The following is a 20,066-nucleotide window of genomic DNA, read 5'->3' as shown; positions in this document are numbered from 1 at the left end:
AGTATGTAAAATTCTAGAGGTTCACAATATATCATCACAAATCTTAAACTGTGAGTGATGTTCAGTTATAATGTGTGTTCATCGATGCCTTTTCCAACTAATGTATTTTTTATAAGCTTTCACTTTTAAGAAAGAATCATTTGATTTTGAGAGATTAGTCAGAATATGATTTTGCATCACTGAAAAGCTTTTTCACCGTACAAAGTGTTGTTAATATTAGCGTTAGACTTTCTTTGTCATTGTTCTGGTTCAGACTCTATAGTTTGAGTTTTAAGAGGAAATTCCTTGTTTCATTTGCATTCTACCACTTCAAATTTTTCTATCTTTTCTGGATGTCACATCTGCATTGATTTTTAGTTACTTATAATAAAATTTTATCTCATCTGCAATTGAGGCTTAGCCATTCTTGAGATGTATGCTTTGTCCACCATGGTCCATTAATATTTCCTTTGTGTCTGCTCTATATTTCCTATATGTATTTGATTATTAGGTGCACCTGATTCATAATAATTGTATATTTTTGCTATAGTCATTGATGCCTCATATGTAATCACAGTTTGAATCATAGTTTGCTACATTCCTACCTTCAGTGATAAAATTTGCTAGCAATCTGCAGTTTGTCTGTCTCTTTGTATTCATCTTCAAAACTTCACCCATATATCCTCTGTAATTAATATATACCTGACAATTCATCTTACACTGTCAGCATGTGTCTTCTTGCTTTATGACAGTTTACAGATTCTGTACACTAACATCTTACTGATACTGTACTTCATTTATAAGATGTGTTGAATATATTGTTATTGTGGAAAATATGTACATTCAAACTGCACACTTGATGGTCATAGTTGCATTAACTTTTTTGACTGATCAGTTTTTCATTACAGTATCTTCAGGAAACATTAACAAGATGAGGTCCCATGTCTCTTTGCCATGCACCTATGATATATAAATCAATGTAAAGTTGTGATCTACTGTGAGAGAGTTTTGGACCTGCTTCCATTAACATTACCTAAAGAGGGTGTAAAGTGGAACTTATTGCAGGCTAAAAAGTTTTCATGTGTGATTGTGTTTGTGTGGTGTGCAGTAAAATACTATCTTGGGAAAAATGTTACTATTTAAACTCATTATGTTGTAATACGATGTGTCAAAATAATTTTCATAGCAAAACGTGAAAAAATTAAACTTTAATGTCTTGTATCTGCCATTTGTATGATTAATAGAAGATGCTATATGTGAATGAAAGAACATTGAAATATTATTTTAATTTGTATGTTACAGTCAGCTGCAGCAAGTTTCTTCACAACACAGAGACTTGTTTATATTAACAGTACTGCTAGCCAACTTGCACCTAATGTCAGTCTGCTTGATCCTGGTCAAGTTGATCTTACACCACACACTCATGAGGTTGAGAGTTTGGAGCAGGATGTAAGAAATCTTAACAGAAGAGTAAGTAACTTATTTTTACAATGTACAGGAGTCTTGTTGTTTATATTTATAGTATTGGCTTACAGTCTATTCTACATGCACCCATGAAAGTATTTCAAGAATTTAAGTAACATTATATTTAATTTTACTATTAATCAAAAAGTTGTATGACAATGACACCCAAGAAGACAAATGTAAGATTGGTCATGAGGAGCAATTTTATCTGACACACTGTAGGCAACTGTCAACTGTAGATTTTTCTGGGAGAAATATCATAATATTTTGTGAGGAAAGGATTTACAGATATTAGTATGGGCATCAGGACAAAAAGTACAATTATTTGTGTTCCCAATTCTTGTTAATATCATTCTTGTTCCCAATAAGCTCTACTGCTATCTTCCATACTATTACTGTTCTCAATATCTTCTTTTAACATTATCTTATCCATTGCAGGAATGGAACTTTTGTAAGCTTCAATTTCTGTAACTTGACAATATTATGAAAAGAATGGATAATGACTCAGCTATATAGAGATATTAAGTTGCAGACAAACACAACAAAAAGACTGTAATGTGTTTGAGCATTCACATACACATTATCACTGTCTTTGCCCAAAGAGGCAGGACTGCAAGCAGTTTTGCCTGATGGGAAAAGCAATCTGTGTCTCGTGAGGGTAAGGAGGAGGGGGAGGAATAACAGGGTAGGGTTGGGGTAGGGTGTAGTGCTGCTTGTGGGAGGATGTGGTGGGAAAAAGGTAAGGCTGCTAGCTTGCAGTCAGATGATTTGTGGGGTGTGGGGAACATAGAAGTAGAGGACTAGTGGGTGCGCTGGTGGAATAGAAGGCTGTATAGTGCTGGAGTGGGAGCAGGGAAGGAAACAGGATATATTACAGGGAGAATTCCTACCCCCACAATTCAGAAAAGATGGTGTTGGTAGGAAGGATCCAGATGGTACAGTCATTGAAGTGTAACTTGTTTGTTGGGCAGCATGTTCAGCAACTCTGTGATCCAACTATCTCTTGACCACAGTTTGTAAGTGACCATTCATGCAGGTAGACAGCTTGTCAGTTGTCATGCACACAGATAGCCCTGCTATTGATGGGATAGTTGATACCTGTGGTCGAACTGGAGTAGGTGGTCGTGGGTGGATGTATGGAACAGGGGACATGTCTTACGTCTAGGTCTGTTGCAGGGATATGAGCTATGAGGCAAGGGACTGGAAGCATGAGTAGAGTAGGGTTGGACAAGGATATTGTGTAGGTTCGATGGGTGGCAGAATACGACTGTGGTAGGAGTAGGAAGGATACTGGGTGGGATTCCTCATTGCAGGGCATGATGAGAAGTAGTCGAAACCCCAGCAGAGAATGGGATTAGTTGCTCCAGTCATGGCTGGTACTAAGTAACAAGGGGAGTGGTCCTTTGTGACCAGACAGTGGGTTTGTTGCAGGTGGTAGGTGACTGGAGAGACAGGGAATGGGAGATCTGTTTCTGTACAAGATTGCGACAGTAATTTCGATCTGTGAAGGCCTCAGGGAGAACACTGTATCATATAGGATACCTTTGTTGAACTAAACATTTTATTAAAAATACTTCAGTGACTGCTTGTATACCACAAAATAAATATTCTTCTTAACAAAACATTGTTTCATGCTGAATGTAAGTGTGTAATGACAGTGTTACCAGCTACATGCAATACATGATGTTGAGTTGTTTGACATTGCAGTGCAATATTTAGAGATGAACTGCTCATCAGTACAGATGTGAGACCCACAGGTGGCTAGGCTGTATGGAAAAGACTTCTTGATATGGAATATGTGGCAGCTATTGAAGAGTAGGTATTGCTGATGGTTGGTAGATTTGATATGGATGGAGTACTAATTAGCCATCTTTTAGATGGTGGTCAACATCAAGGAAGGTGGCTTATTGGGTTAAGACACATGATATTGGCTGCTTTCTCTTTACTTTTGCGACAACAGGGGGAAATTTACATTTATCCTTAGAATAATATTCATATGTGTGTCCATTTATATGAAAGAATAGTAACTGAAGAAAAAAGTTTGCTCACTTTCACTTTTCTTATAAAAATGAAAAAAAAAAGGTATGTGGCTTGCAAATTTTCTGGGTGTGGTACCTCCTATGACCCTTATGATTCTTTTGTGTATTCTGAATAGCTTAATGCTGTTTGGAGAAGCTCTGCAGAAAGTGACTGTTCTTCAGACATGACTGAACATTTGCATAGTAACACTTTCTAAGCAGTCTTTGCTGCAGCAGTTTTCAAGGATCCTTATCATATAGCAGAATGTGCTCAATTTTTTGATGAGGTTGTCAATATTACTTCCCCACCTGACATTATCCTGGATCTGGAGCCCGAAAAACATTGTAAGGTCAAGCTCCATGCTCAGCTTTATTTGACAACTGGATGCTTATAGTTTGTGGAACCTTTTCCTTGACACTATCTAAGTTGTGTGCACAGTATTTCCTTCATTTATGAGTAGATTATTGTGTGTGAACCAATCTACTATACTATCTATTGCCTTTGTTATGTTTTCTAGTAGTAAGTTTTATGCTTTTGCACTGATGAGAAATCTTACGTCATCAGCAAAGCGATAAGTATTTTTACAATGCATGTTTGTTTGTAGGTCATTTACAAACATATAAGCAGGAAAAGCACTGGTTCCAGTTCTGATCCTTGGGGAATAATATTTCATCACTTGGTAATCTGAGTAATGGTTTGTAATTTTGTTGCATTCAGTGTTTCGTATTGCCACTGTTTATGTCTGCCAGTGTATGACCTGACCCAGTCAGCAGGTGTGTCTCTCATGCCTATTTGATTTAATTTCTGTAGTTGTGTCTCATGATCTGTGATATTGAATAACATCAATAAGTCAAGGCCTACACCAGTAATATGTTCACTATTCTCCACTTTGTGGTAAATTTTACTCGGGAATTCATAGATAGCAGTGCTGGTAGAGTTGTTCTTTTTAAACCTCAGGACAGAATTTGGTATTTTTGCATAAAACATGTAAGGCTTTAATGAAAAACTTTCTCTAGAATTTTTGAGACAGGCAACAGGGCAGTTTGCTTGTAATTGCCAAAGTCTTCTGTGTTTCCATTCTTTTGTACATTGGATTTAATTTGGCAATTTTTAGACAAGAAGGGAATGTCCCTGTTCTCTCACTCAGTCATTGATTTACATGTTCTAGTACAGTTTTGTCTCTGGAAGATCTGTTGGTCACATTGCTTTTTGTGCCGATCTTACAGTTTAGCAATAAATATTGATATTATTCGGTAAACTCTATGTGTATCTGCATGTTTCACTGTTTTTTCCATAGCATTGTCCACTGTCTTATTTTATGTTATACTGTGATCTTAACTGCTCTGACAGACCTATCCATAATCTGTGTTAATCCAGTGAGGACTGACTTACATTGTTCAACAAATTTTGCATTTCTTAAAATATTTCAGTGTTTTTCTCATCTTAAAATATTTGTGTAGTGTACCCCAAAGAGATGAATGGTTGTGTTCTTAACATATTTAAAAATGTGGTCACCTATGTATGACTTCAATTTCAGACTGAATATGCTGTTGAGAATGCAGAACAATGTGAGCCTGATGCACTGAAAGTGCAACAAGAAGCAGTTGAAGTGGATCACATAATTCAACTTGTTGTTGATGAAGCAGAGACAATATTAAGTGAAGTCAGTGAGCTTGCATTGAGTTTGGATTCTGGAACTGGTAAGACCAACATTATAGTAACATATTTTAGTGACTTTTTGTATTAATGTTTGATACTGCAGCAAGTATAAAAACCCATTGATTATTTAGCTGCTTCATCAAGTGCAGTTGTATTACTTGTTTTGTCTGAAGGAAAGACTGAGTTTAATGTCTAATTGTACACCAATATTAAGGTCATCAGAGAAAGTGAACTAGCCAGCACAAGAGTTTGGGAGCCAATTTACCATGATATTATTAAAGAAATCATCATAACATTCATTTGAAGTGATTTGGTGGGCTCACAGGAAATCTAAATTAGGATGATCAGATAAGGATTGGAATACCACTTCACCCAAACATGCATCCACTCTCACCTTTGTAGACCTATAGTATTTAAATGTAGATAAAGAACTTTTTTTTATCACCTATGAGGCAACGGTGAAAGGCAGTTTGAAACAAATTAAGCAGATCATTTGGTTAAAACTAGACTGGTCCATTCCTAAATCTGTGCATTGTGTTTATGGAATGAGAATTTAATAATTTTTTCTGGTTATGCGATATTGGATTAGTAGGTGGGAATTTAACTTCTGTTGTTGCATACTTGCTAGGACAGTAGTACTGATAAAGTGACATATCCAGATAGGATACAACATTAATTGCTTAACACCAAGGAATAACTAACTACTGCAAAACCAAAGAGTAAACATTGAACTTACCACTGCTATGAAAAGGATAGTTGCTACTCACCATATAGTGCAGATGCTGAGTCGCCGATAGGCACAACAAAAAGACTGTCAGAAAATGAGCTTCTGGCCAACAATGCCTTCGTCAAAAATAGACAATACACACACACACACACACACACACACACACACACACACACAAATGCCAATTCTCACACATACGAGTGTGTGTGTGTGTGTGTGTGTGTGTGTGTGTGTGTGTGTGTGTGTGTGTGTGTGTGTGCTGTCACTATAATCATCACTGCAATGCCTGATCACTACATACTTCCCTACTGATGTCAACAATATTTGGTTTTGATGTGAATGGGGTGTCGTGCTCGCATGATCACATGCTTTGTGGGCCTGGTACAGTATTTCATGAACTCATGTTTGTTGCATGTTGTGGTGGAGACATGCCTTCTGCAGTATTCAAAAGTTTGTCATTGGTTTGTAGCTGAGGGTGAGGTATTCTGAGTAGGCAGATTATCTGCGTTGCCTGTGCCAATGAGTGAGCCGCAAAATGTAGGCTTCAGGTGATCCGTCGCAATTGTAATGGGCATACCCATAAAATCAATCCCAAAGATTTGGTCACGTGTTGCTAGGTCCTTGGAAATGAAAAGCTGATAATGAAGTTGGCCTTGCAATACTACAGGGTGAGTTACCGGATTTATACCTGTAGCTGGGAGATAAAGCCGAATGCATCAACATGGTCACTAGGTGTGTTCTTGAAGAATTTGAATTTGCCAGGTACTCGTATTTACTGTGTCTGTGGTAGCAGAGGTGAATGATTTTCCTCAATCTGGTCTCCCCCCCCCCCCCTCCCTTTTTGTGGGTGGAGGGGGAACTAATAAACAAAAACATCACTGATGTCGACGAAGTAGTCAAACAAAACATCATTTTAGTAAGAAACACTTCAGATCTTATAACAGAAGAGTAACAAAATAAAATATTTTCCCCATGAGTCACTCACTCGAGAAAGCCCACCAAAGAAAAGACGGAACCAAAGCTACGAAAGAGTGGTTGGCACAGCATTATGACAAAGCTGTCCAGGGAGACCGGACCACCATTACACAACACTCTTGAGTCACAGTCCGAAACTACCACTCCTGGAATCCGGGACTACCAGCAGATGAGATGCATGGATGTTGCAGCCAGGATGGTAGATCCCTACAAGTCCAGGCAGCATGTCGAACAGCCTCCTGGCTGGCAGTGTAATGGCTTATAAGGCCAGTTGGCAGATGGATCTTCTGGGACTATTTGCAATCACATGAGTGAGACAGGAAAATAGTCCACTTGTTGATTGCAGCCTCTGGTGCTGCTACCGATCTGTGGTGCCCTGGTGGCCATTGGCTGAGACATGATACTGTGTTTTTGTCTCCAGCAGCGGCCTTGATTGTACCTTAAATGTCTGTTTTTGTTTCACTTGCTGTGATGAAGGCAACCCAAATCTCTGTTCTGCCATGTGGGATGCCGATGTCACAGGCAGATGGGACAGATGCTACTATATTGTTTGGTCATATATGAGATCAGCTATTGTAGTCTTGAGGTCTTATTTAAGGGATGCATAAGGACCAAAAAGCATGATGGTTAATACTTCCATCCATGAGTTGAACATCTTAATGCTGCCTTCAGTTGCTGGTGCAGTTGTTCCACAAGTCCATTAGCTGCAGTGTGGTAAGCTATAGTGTGGATAAGGTTTGTGCCTAACAGAGTGGTAAGTACTTTAAACAAATATGACTCAAATTAGCAGCTGTGATCTGTGGTGACATGAAGAGGCATGCCGAAATGGGCCAACCATCCTTGAAAGAAAGTGGATGCCTCTGTTTCAGTGGTTATATTAATCATACAGAAGGCTTCTTGCTAACATGAAAAGTTTTTGATGGCCATGAAACAATAGGTCAAACCTTCAATGGTGGTAATGGTCCGATTATGTCTAAATGGACGTGCCTGAATCACTGATTAGGTGGGACTAATGTACGAAGTGGTGCTTTGACATGTCAAGTGATTTTATTCCTCTGGCAAGCAATGCACTGTGATATGAATAGCTTGCAGTTCTTGTTCATACACAGCCACATAAAAGCATGCTTCACAATAGTCACTGTGCCGCTGATCCCCGGATACACCAAGCTCGGCAATAATGCCATGGCTCGATGTCAAAACTGCAGGGGAATAAACAGTTGCATCTTTGCCATAAATCATCACAATATATCTGTATGCAGGAAAGAGGCAGGTCATAGGAGAGATGACTCTACATCTGCAGGAGACAAAAGGAGTACAGAGAGTAGAGCAAAAAGAGATCTAGAAAGAGGGAGCGGGGGAAGGGAGGGGGCAGAAGCAGAAGAAGGTGAGATGAAGATGTGGACTTGCTACTGCCTTCTACAATCACATCTGACTGACACACAAAACAAAATTCATGACCACTCAGTCCACTTCATTACTTTCATTACCATCTGTTCATTTTCATTACTTTTATGAATTTCATGACCGATAGACACTCTGGCTTTCACACACAGACATGGACTTTCCTTCAGTTTGCTCAACATCTTGTAGCAGAGTGGCAATAACGAGATCAGACACTGTGCAACTCTGCAGACTCCTGCAGTGTGCTAAATGGAATATGGAAATGAGCATTTATAGATTTCTGCTGTTCAACTGTCGTTTTTCTAGTCTATGGCCTTGTTGTACATGTTGAGTTACAATAATTTCACAGTAAATGCAAAAATGTTTCATCTGTGGCTGACAAGATGTGCCTTGTTCTCAATGTTCATTTTAGCAGAATTGTCAGATAACTAGCACAATACTTTCCTGTAAAAACATGCAGTATCATTCACCAGTAGCAGGTCATTGGAATACGAGAGGCCCTACAGTTTTTGAACAAATATAAAAAGTTATTACAACACAAATGCACAATGTACAAAAAATTGAGTGGGAATTCTAAGAGATTGCAGAGGTCTGTTGAAGATATGCAGTTACAGTATTTACATGAGACTTTAATCAAATGGAATTTTTTAAAGTTTTTAGAATCATCTATAGAAGCCCAACTGAGAAGTAGGGGCTAAGTTCTGTCCAGCAATAGATTGCTCAGCAATCTACGATTAGTTATTTTCCAAAATATTTTGATGGAACTCAAGGGAGACTTCACACTACTTGATCAGTTTCAATTCCAGTTTGCTTTCTAAGCCTACAGAGTTTAGAATTACTCTTCGTTCCCACTGAAAGCTGTTTACCTATTTCCTGTTACTTATTTATCCCATTCTCACCGTGAAGGAACTTTTGAAATTATAATAGCTAGAGATTCAAATGTCGTTTTTACATGTTTATTGGCTCATTCATTTGTATTTTGTTTTCTATTATTTAAGCTCTTCTTTATGCATTACAATTTGAATTTCTCAAAATATTCCTTTGCATTAAGTTTAGTTTGGCTGTTTTATTTCTTTGTAAAAGACCACTGAAAATATTTTATCTTACTCATACAATTAAATTGAAGTTACATAAATATTCAGGTATGTGTATCAACAAAATGTGATTAATGATGCAGTCATTGGGCATTGCAGTGATGATTGTAGTGTTAGCGCACAATGTTTGAAGTATTTATGGTCATTGATAAGTTCGGTGGTATATGTTTACTCATTGAGTTTGTATTCGTTAGTCACTCCTTGGTCTTAAATAACAAACAATGTATGCCAGCTGGGTATGTCACTTTATGAGCACTACTGACCTAATATAGCACAAATATCCAACATTACTGTTGACCCCAACATGGTTAGAAGATGTAATGTGATCAGAAGCAACTGCACTGTTTCAACAACTTGACATATGTAAAACAACCAAGCCAGTTGTGTTGTGCTGCTCATGTCTTTCAGGTCCTGTTGTAATATCCCCTTCTCGAACACAGCACCTGCGATCAAGCTGTCTATAGGCAAAATAATCTGCAGAGTTTCCATTAAACCCCACTGTTCTGGCAGAAAAACCCTGTTCTATGGTTCAAACATTTAGGAAGTCAGTTTGTGTTGGCACAGTGACAGCAGATGAGACTAAGTACAGGAACATTATCCCAGCACTGAACAAGGACATGGCTATGGAGATATAAGAGAATGGTCGAAAATGGTGATCAGATGCGTTTATAGACCACCTGGGTCAGCATCTGTAGTTGTAGAGCGCTTCAGACAGAACTTGCAGAATATCATTAGAACTTTTCCCGGTATAGACTGGGAGAATTATGCTATCAAAACTGGTGCCAGAGGCAGGGTATTGTGTGGCATTGTTCTGGATATCCGAAAATTACCTTGAGCAGATAGTTCGAGAACCAACTCGTGAGGGTAATATCTTAGACCTCCAGGCAACAAACAGACCTGAACTTATCGAAATCTGTTAACATAGAGGAAGGTATCAGTGATCATAAGGCTGTGACAGCATCTATGACAACGGGTCCTACAAGGAACATTAAGAAAGGTAGGAAGATATATTTGCTCAGCAAGGGTGACAGGATACAAATTTCAGAATATCTCAGCAGTCAGCATAAAATATTCGGTGATGAGGACGAAGATGTGGAGAACAAGTGGAAAAAATTCGAAGGCATCTTTCAATATGCCCTACACAAATAAGTCCCGAGTAAGGTTTTAAGGGATGGGAAATATCCACCATGGTTTAACAGCCGTGTTAGAAGAGTGCTACATAAACAAAGAGGACTTCATCTCAGATTCAAGAGAAGTAAAAACGTAGCTGACAAACAAAAGCTGAACGAAGTGAAAATGAGTGTAAGGAGAGCAATGAGAGAAGCGTTCAATGATTTTGAAGGTAAGACGTTGTCAACTGACCTGAGTAAAAACACTAAGAGATTTTGGTCATATGTAAAATCAGTAAGTCGGTCAAAATCATCTACTCATTCTCTCAGCAACCACACCAGCACCGAAAATGAAAGATAACAGAGAGAAGGCCGAAATACTGAATTCAGTCTTCCGAAGTTGTTTCAGCGCGGAAGATCGTAACACTGTCCCTCCTTTCAATCGGCGTGCAAACATCGAAATGGCAGGTATTGAGATAACCATCGCACCATTGAAAAGCAGCTGCAATCGCTTAGTAGTGGAAAGGCTTCAGGACCAGATGAGATACCTGTAAGATTCTTTAAAGATTATGCGAGAGAACTTGCTCCCCTTCTAGCAGTAATTTATCGTAGATCACTTGAGCAACGAAAGGTACCGTACCTAATGACTGGAATAAAGTGCAGGTCATTCCTATTTTTAAGAAAGGCCGTAAGACAGATCCACACAGTTATAGACCTATATTGTTGACATTAATCTGTTGTAGAATTATGGAACACATTTTATGCTCAAGAATTGTGACTTTCTTGGAAAATGAACATCTTCTCTATACAAATCAACATGGATTCGCCAACAGAGATCCTGCAAAACTCAGCTCACTCAGTTTCTCCATGAGTTCCACAAGTGCAGTGGACAACGGCACTGAGGTTGACGCCATCTTCCTTGATTTCAGTAAGGCATTTGACACCATCCCGCACTGCCATTTAAAGAAAAAAAAAATGAGCTTACAGAATATTGGAACAGGCCTGGGATTGGATTCAAGACTTTCTTGCAGATAGAGCTCAACAGGTCGATCTTAACGGAGCTAAATCAACAGATGTAAAAGTAATATCTGGAGTACCACAGGGAAGTGTGATAGGACTGTTGCTGTTTACAATACATATAAATGATGTAGTAGAAAGCGTCAGATGCTCTCTAAGGCTATTTGCAGATGACGCAGTTGTTTATACCAAAGTAGCAACACCATAAGAAAGTAAGAATTTGCAGAACAACCTGCAGAGAATTGATGAATGGTGCAGACTCTGGCAGTTGACCCTGAACGTAAATAAATGTAACATATTGCGCATACATAGGAAAAGAAGTCCACAACTGTACAGCTACACAACTGATGACAAATAGCCGGAGACAGCATTTACCATAAAATATCTAGGCATAACTATCCAGAGTGATCTTAAGTGGAATGACCATAAAAAACGGATAGTGGGAAAAGCAGACACCAGATTCAGATTCATCAGAAGAATCTTAAGGAAATGTAACTCATCCACAAAAGAAGTGGATTATAAGATGTTTGTTTACCCAATTCTTGAGTATTGTCCAACTATCTGGGATCCCTTTCAGGTAGGACTGATAGAGGAGATAGAGAAGACCCCACGAAGAGTGGCGCGTTTTGTCACGGAATAATTTAGCTGGTGAGAGAGTGTTACAGAGATGCTAAACAAACTCCACTGGCAGATGTTACAGGAGGACCATTGTGCTTCATTGGATAGATTGACTATTGAAATTTCGGCACAGCACTTCTCAGGAGGAGCCAGACAACATATTACTTCCCTCATAAACATCTCACGTATTGACCTTGAGGAGAAAATTTGAGAAATTAGAGTCAATGCAGAGGTTTACCGACAATCATTCTTCCCACACACTATTCGCACGTGGAACAGGGTTGGAGGGATCAGATAGTGGTACCGAAAGTATCCTCCGCCACACACCATTAGGTGGCTTGCAGAGTATGATTTAGATGTAGATGAAGACATTCTGGCTCTGCCACCGAGCACTGATTAGACTGCTCTAATCACTCACCTGTTGCAATCCAAGACAAAAATGCTTGAGAAATTGTTGCATAAAGAGAAGTTGGGAGATCACATTCCCTTGCTGTTGCTTCATTGCCTGTGGATGTTTGTGAGCAAAGCCATCAATGATGATATACTACAGAACATCTGGCTGTAGCACCTACCACTTGATGTGCAGAAAATACTAACACTGTGTGCCAAGGATTAAGACACATTCACTCAGACTGTAGACTGCATTTCGGAGATGTATCCTACCACAAGCATCTCAGCTGTGGTCCCACACATGGACAGCACCCTTGTAACAACCCGCACATCTATAAAAGCATAAATCGTCGAACTTACGATACAAGTTGCGCCCTTGTCGACATACACAACACCATTTCTCAGTGAGGAGTTGCAGTTGAGCAATATCAGCAGCAAAAATATGTTTGTACCATAAGAAGTTTGGTTTGGAAGCACAAAAATGCAACCTCACATGTGAGGTGGGAAACAGGGTAGGGAGTCAATGACAGCAGCAATTAGCTATCCCAACAGAAGCCATCACTTACTTGAAATTTAATGGTACAAGAAGCTGCAGTTTTTGCTGGACATAGGAGCTACTTGACTGCATACTTGATCCATGATGAACAACACCTTTCCACCATGAACAGATCTTCGACTCACATGTATGGTTTGGTGACACTGTTTCTGAATCTGCACTAATGGCTATTAAAATTGCTACACCACAAAGATGACATGCTAACTGACAGGAAGAAAGATGCTGTGATATGCAAATGATTAGCTTTTCAGAGCGTTCACACAAGGTTGGCACCGGTGGCGGCACCTACAACGTGCTGACATGAGTAATGTTTTCAACCGATTTCTCATAAACAAACAGCAGTTGACCAGCGTTGCATGGTGAAACGTTGTTGTGATGCCTCATGTAAAGTGGAGAAATGTGAACCATCACATTTCCGACTTTGATAAAGGTCAGATTGTAGCCTATCGCGATTGCGGTTTATCGTAACGTGACGTTCCTGCTCGCGTTGGTCGAGATCCAATGACTGTTAGCAGAATATGGAATCAGTGGGTTCAGGAGGGTAATATGGAACATCGTGCTGGATCCCAATGGCCTCGTATCACTATCAGTTGAGATGACAGGCATCTTATCTGCATGGCTGTAACAGATCGTGCAGTCACGTCTCGATCCCTGAGTCAGCAGATGGGGACATTTGCAAGACAACAACCATCTGCACGAACAGTTCGATGACATTTGCAGCAGCATGGACTATCAGCTCAGAGACCATGGCTGCGGTTACCCTTGATGCTGCATCACAGACAGGAGCACCTGCGATGGTGTACTCAACGATGAACCTGGGTGCACGAATGGCAAAACCTCATTTATTTGTATGAATCCAGGTTATGTTTATCATGATGGTCACATCTGTGTTTGACGACATTGCGGTGAATGCACATTGAAAACGTGTATTCGTCATCGCCATACTGGCGTATCACCCGGTGTGATGGTATGGGGTGCCATTGGTTACACATCTCGGTCACCTCTTGTTCGCATTGATGGCACTTTGAACAGTGGACGTTACATTTCAGATGTGTTACGACCTATGGCTCTACCCTTCATTCGATCCCTGCAAAACCCTACATTTCAGCAGGATAACGCATGACTGCATGTTGCAGGTCCTGTACGGGCCTTTCTGGATACAGAAAATGTTTGACTGCTGCCCTGGCCAGCACATTCTCCAGATCTCTCACCAATTGAAAACGTCAGGTCAATGGTGGCCGAGCAACTGGCTTGTCACAATACGCCAGTCAATACTCCTGATGAACTGTGGTATTGTGTTGAAGCTGCATGGGCAGCTGTACCTGTACACGCCATCCAAGTTCTGTTTGACTCAATGCCCAGGCGTATCAAGGCCGTTATTACGGCCAGAGTTGGTTGTTCTGGGTACTGATTTCTCAGGATCTATGCACCCAAATTGCGTGAAAATGTAATTACATGTCAGTTCTAGAATAATATATTTGTCCAATGAATACCCGTTTATCATCTGCATTTCTTCTTAGTGTAGCAATTTTTATGGCCAGTAGTGTAGATACACGACAAAAGTTGGAGCGGCACTTCATAGTGACAGATATGGGACACCCCATTCCTGGTGCTGATTTCTTGTCGTTTTGTAATATTTTACAAGACCTCTGGCATCACTGTATCCTCAACAATACTACCAGTTTAACCAGCCATGCGAGATTATGCTGTGTCATTCATACTACTGTACATACTACAACACATGAATTGCCGTACGTAGAGCTTCTCAAGTAGTTACCAGAACTTACCCAACGTACACCTATGCTAACACCTATACAACATACTATGTCACACAATATACTCACTTACCTTGATCCCTGCGTGGCCTCATCGATTAGCACCTGAGAAGTTAATGGTAGTGAAGCAAGAGTTTTCGTCCATGTTGGCACAAGGATTTTGTTGACCCATAAGCATTAGCTGGTCCACATCATTACATGCCATACCAAAGAAAAACAACAGCTGGTGCCCGTGCAGTGATTACCAACAACTCAATGTAATGAGAACAATCCCAGTAGGAATTCGTTGCCACACACTGAGGATTTCACACATAGTATACATGGCAAATGGATCTTTCCTAACACTGATTTAGTTCACATGTATCATCAAATACCCATTACTCCTGAAGATACAGACAAAATTGCCATTACGATTTCATTTGGCCTCTTTGAGTTTACAGGAATGCCATTTAGACTGCACAAACATTCCAAAGTCTCATGGGCAAAATAACACTTGAGCTTGATTTCTGTTACATGTCTATTTATGATATTTTAGTGAGATCTGTTTCTGAATCAGATTAAGTGTAGCATTTGTGCCAAATCTTCAATCACCTTCATTCACAGGGACTGATTATAAACCCTTTGCAGTGCATATTTAGAGCAACAGAAGTGCAATTCCTTGGTTACAGTACTGATGCCCAAGGTATCCAGCCACCGCAATAGAAAGTGAAGCCACACTCAAATATACATGGCTGCTCACAGTCCAAGAATTGTGACAGTTTCTTGGTGCTATAAATTTCTACCACCATTACATGTGTAGGCATGCACCGCTGACACCTCCATTAAACGACTTGTTGAGAAGTGCTCCAAAATCAAAGGATGAAATCTTGATGACCATTGAGACTGCAGCAGCTTTCACAAAAGTGAGAACCACCATTGCTGAAGCTATGATGTTAGCGAACTCAGTTGCTCAGGCTCTCATTGCTTCAATGGTAGACACTTCAGCAACAGTGAAAGGCATCGTACTACAGCAACATTCCCATTGCATCTTCCATACCCTATTCCCACATCTATTAGCTCAAGCAACTGCTTTCAAGAATTGATAATCAATAACCAGTCTCACTACGGCCACGGGAGTGTGCATGTGGGTGTCTGTGTGTTGTGCATGTGAATGTGTGTACTTTTGCTAGAAAAAGAGGAATAACACAAAAGATATTGTGAATACTGTTTCCTGTTGTGTGTCTCTTGTGTTCCATTCATCAGTCCGCTAAAAGTGAGTGGTTTCCTTTACCAAGCTCAATGGGCTCTCTTCCTTCCAATACACTTTTACCTTTTTTGCTGTCATTCTTAGCTTACATACATCACATTGTACTCTCTTCATTCCCTAATATGTCAATAATTTCGTCTCCTCTGCAGTACCTGCCTTTTAAACACACTCTCACCACCCTCTTGTGCAATTTGAACACCCACTGTAACATTACAACAGTAATGGCCCACTGCGCTACATAGTGTTGTACAAAAACTCCCTACTCTCACAGAGACAGTCCCTTTTTGAACATCTAATTCCAGTGCTTTTTTCAACATATTCTCCTCTAGTAACTTGTGCTGTAATCTTGACTTTTAGCTGATTATGCTTGCTCATTTATGATTTCATTGTATGATCGCTCGTCTTTATTAATAATTGCACCTGTTTCTTATTGTGGTGTGTGTCAGTTTGTGATCAAACTTATTTATTTATGAGCACACCTACTACTTCCTGCTCTTTCTGACCATCCTTCTAACTTCACTCCTGCTATTTATTTCTGTTATCACACTTTGACCATAAGTTTTCAACTTCTTATTTTCAACCTTTTGTCTCTCAATTATCCAACCATGAATCCCTACTCATTCTACCTTTTCCAGTTCAGAAACTCCAGTCACACTTCATCCTCTTTCTGAAATCTTGTCTGGTATATGGTATCTCAACTAATGGAATTATCATTAAAACTGGAATCTCGTGCTCTCACCCATTGTACCGCAAGAACCTTCACCTTTTCCACTTCATGATCACACAATCCAAGATCAAACCATACTTGATGGCCTCTAACACTTTCGCAAAATCCTTTTACTTTGTGGTATCAACATCTTGAGTGTCACCACTGCAATAGAAACTCTTGCCGTTTGACATTGCAATGTTTAAGTCTCATTACTTTTCTAAAGGCCTCACCTTCAGCCCCAAACCTAATTTCAACCATGCTGTATATGTTTCTTCTGTGCAGTGGAAACATTTCTTCAACACACATCCCACTGACAACAGTCAACCAAGACCCCACACTGTGTTTAAATACAGTTCCAATCTCCCTCCAACCATGTTACTCCTGCCCTTTCACCTAGTCAACCCCTTGTAATCTTTCAGGAATTCCTCACTTCTGATCTGACCTCACCTTCCTTTCCTGAGTTTCCCCTCAATCAGTCCACCATCACTCTTATGGGACACCCTGCTATGCGTAACAATCCAGACCTTATTATCCTTCTTGCAGACAAAGGCTCCATCACAATGGTCATGGATCATATTGTCAAAGTGGCTGAAGCCTTATTATCCTTCTTGCAGACAAAGGCTCCATCACAATGGTCATGCATCATATTAACTAAATTGCCGAAAGTCTCCTTAAACTTTCTGACACCTCTGCATACAAATCTTACAACTATGCTCCTTCCTCACATCAGCAATGCCCCCCCACTCCAATTATTTATCGACTTCCAAAACTTCACAAACCTGACCTCACAGGTGCCTCTGATGTTCATCCCAGTGTGGATACAATGCTCCCACAGTATGAATCTCTGCCTTTCTTGGCCAACACCTCCAATTTTCTGTAACCTCCTATCGCACATTCAAGATGCTGCTCATTGCCTTCACTGCCTCTCTACAGTTACTGTTCTCTTTCCACCATGGTCACTGTGAGTGGAACACTTCATTTTCCAGTGTCCTCTTGATACCAAACTCACAGCCTCTTTCCTAATCCTCCCAACCAGCCACATCCTGACCCACAATTATTTCACTCTCATAGGCCAAAACTATAAACAAATCTGTGGCAGTGCTGTGGGTACTCGCATGGTACCAATCTATGCCAACTTATTTATGGGCCATCTGGAGGAGTCCTTCCTATCCAGTCAATATCTAATACTCCTTTTCTGATTCAGATGCAGTGATGACATTTTCATGATCTGGACTAATGGCAAGGTCAGCATTTGCTCTTTCCTCCATAATCTCATCACCTTTTCAAAATATGCTTCAACTGGTCCTTCTCAATTCAATGAGGTGCCGCCCTAGATGTCAATCTCCACCTCTCAGATGGCTATATCTGTCCATATCAGGGATACCAGCCAACAAAAGTACCTTCACTTTAACATCTTTCACCCATTCTATGTTAAAAAGACTCTTCCTTACAACAACTTCACCACCTTGGATGCCACATCTGCAGTGGAAAATATATGTTCTTGAAAAAGTGCCATTAACCTTAACAGGACCTTTACTAGTGGACATTATTCTATTCAGCTCACCCATAAACAGATCTCACATGTCATCTGCTCCTCTGACACCAGTAAACCTATTAACCAGTCACTGACCAGTCCTCCTCTGTTCACCTAGTATCACCCTGGCCGTGAAAAGCTCAACCACTTCCTCCACCAGGGCTTCCACTACCTCTCGTTGTGCTCTGAGATCAGAGATATCTTACCCACATCACCTGAAGTGTCTTACCACATCGCCTAAAGTATTTTTCCACTGGCCACACAACCTACAGAATATCTATGTCCATCCCTACTCCAGTCTTGCTCCCTATCCTGCACCTCATTCCCCTGTAATCTGTCCAGGCATGATACTCGTCCCATACACCTACCCACCACCATCTCCTACTGCAGTCCAGTCACAGGCATTCCCTATGCAATAAAAGGCAGGGCCTTATGTGAAAGCAACTGTAGTCTATGTCAACTGTACTGCAGTTACTGTATGGCATTCTATGTGACAAGTAACCAACTGTCTACTTATATGAATGGCTCAAGCCAAACTGTGGCAAACCACAAACATGACCTCCCAGTTGCTTAGCACGCTGTGCTTATAGTTGCTGTTGTTGGTGTGTTGGTAGCCTTTACACAGGTTTTAATTACTTCAGGTGGATAGGATACTAAATATAACAATATGTATAGCACATAATTATTTTAACATACATTATAGTCCATGTATAAACATTGTCTCAGGAGAAATAGTCGATATTCAGAGATACTGTGATTCATACATAAAAATGTTCCCAAAAGATGTCTTAAAAGATGGTAAGCATTATATGGGCTTACAAATCTTATTTTTTGAGTTACACTGTTTAGAAAACTGACAATTTTTTCAAGATTTCCCCTGGTATTCACAGACCAGTCCCCTTAAAGGGTTATCGGAGTAGTTTAGGGTTACTTCCAGTAATGAACTGATTAGTCAAGCAATGTTACTGGACCCCTGATTCAAAGGCAATGATTTTCAGGAGACAAAACATTTATGGACTGTTACATGAAGGCTATTGCAGAAATGGAAGTGTTAGTTGTTCAACAACAATAAACAGAACTCATTTCTTAACCAGCTATCACCATGACACATGTGATGTTCTCAGTCTGGGAGGAGTTATATGAAACTACTAGTCAGCTTCAAGCAAGTCACGACCCAGCAAATGTGGCAGTTGTCAAACTGGACAGATATTTAGTAGAGGGATATTTGCTTAGAAACAGCAATCCATTAAACTGGTGTACAACAAGAAAATTGCTGTGGCCAGTGCTGTATCAATTGGTTCTAGAAATATTATGTATCACAGCAACATCAGTAGCCTGTGAACAAATATTTTCATAAGCAGGACAAATGTGCACTAAGAAGAGAAAGAGACTCACATTGACTAAAATGGGTCACATTTGATTTATAGATCACAACACTGATTAATTTTTCCTTTATTGGAACATACATGGTAGTACTGACTGTAAACGACTACTGCAGATACACTTCAATTACAGTTCTTATAATTTTTATATTTTTTTCTCAATAAAAGTATCAAAAAATAAAAATAATCAGTCTTCATTCTTAAAATATTTCTACTTGATAAAAAATTTAAGCTTTTGTTGTAGTATTTATAATTTTTGTTACAGACAAAATTTAAAACTTTTTTATCTGAAAATTACTAAGGACATAACACAAAATTATTATTGCTCTTTATATGTTCTCTCAAAATAGGACCAAATCAGATAAAAATACAGGTTTAGTGACCTGAATTAAAAAGGCAATGTACCTTCCTT

At 39.7% G+C, this 20,066-nt stretch overlaps 1 protein-coding gene across 1 annotated transcript in view; it reads left to right on the top strand.

Moving 5' to 3' along the window:
- Positions 1 to 20,066, top strand: part of LOC126482302 (laminin subunit alpha) — a 365,291-nt gene that overhangs the window by 222,891 nt on the left and 122,334 nt on the right. The window contains exons 34-35 of the mRNA XM_050106331.1: positions 1,282 to 1,449; positions 5,000 to 5,162. Of these exons, the coding sequence (XP_049962288.1) occupies positions 1,282 to 1,449; positions 5,000 to 5,162 (331 nt within the window). The remainder of the gene's footprint in view (positions 1 to 1,281; positions 1,450 to 4,999; positions 5,163 to 20,066) is intronic.

The sequence above is a fragment of the Schistocerca serialis genome, chromosome 5, assembly GCF_023864345.2.
Source record: "Schistocerca serialis cubense isolate TAMUIC-IGC-003099 chromosome 5, iqSchSeri2.2, whole genome shotgun sequence".
Taxonomy (NCBI): Eukaryota; Metazoa; Arthropoda; class Insecta; order Orthoptera; family Acrididae; genus Schistocerca; species Schistocerca serialis.
This window is presented reverse-complemented; position numbering and strand designations above follow the sequence as displayed.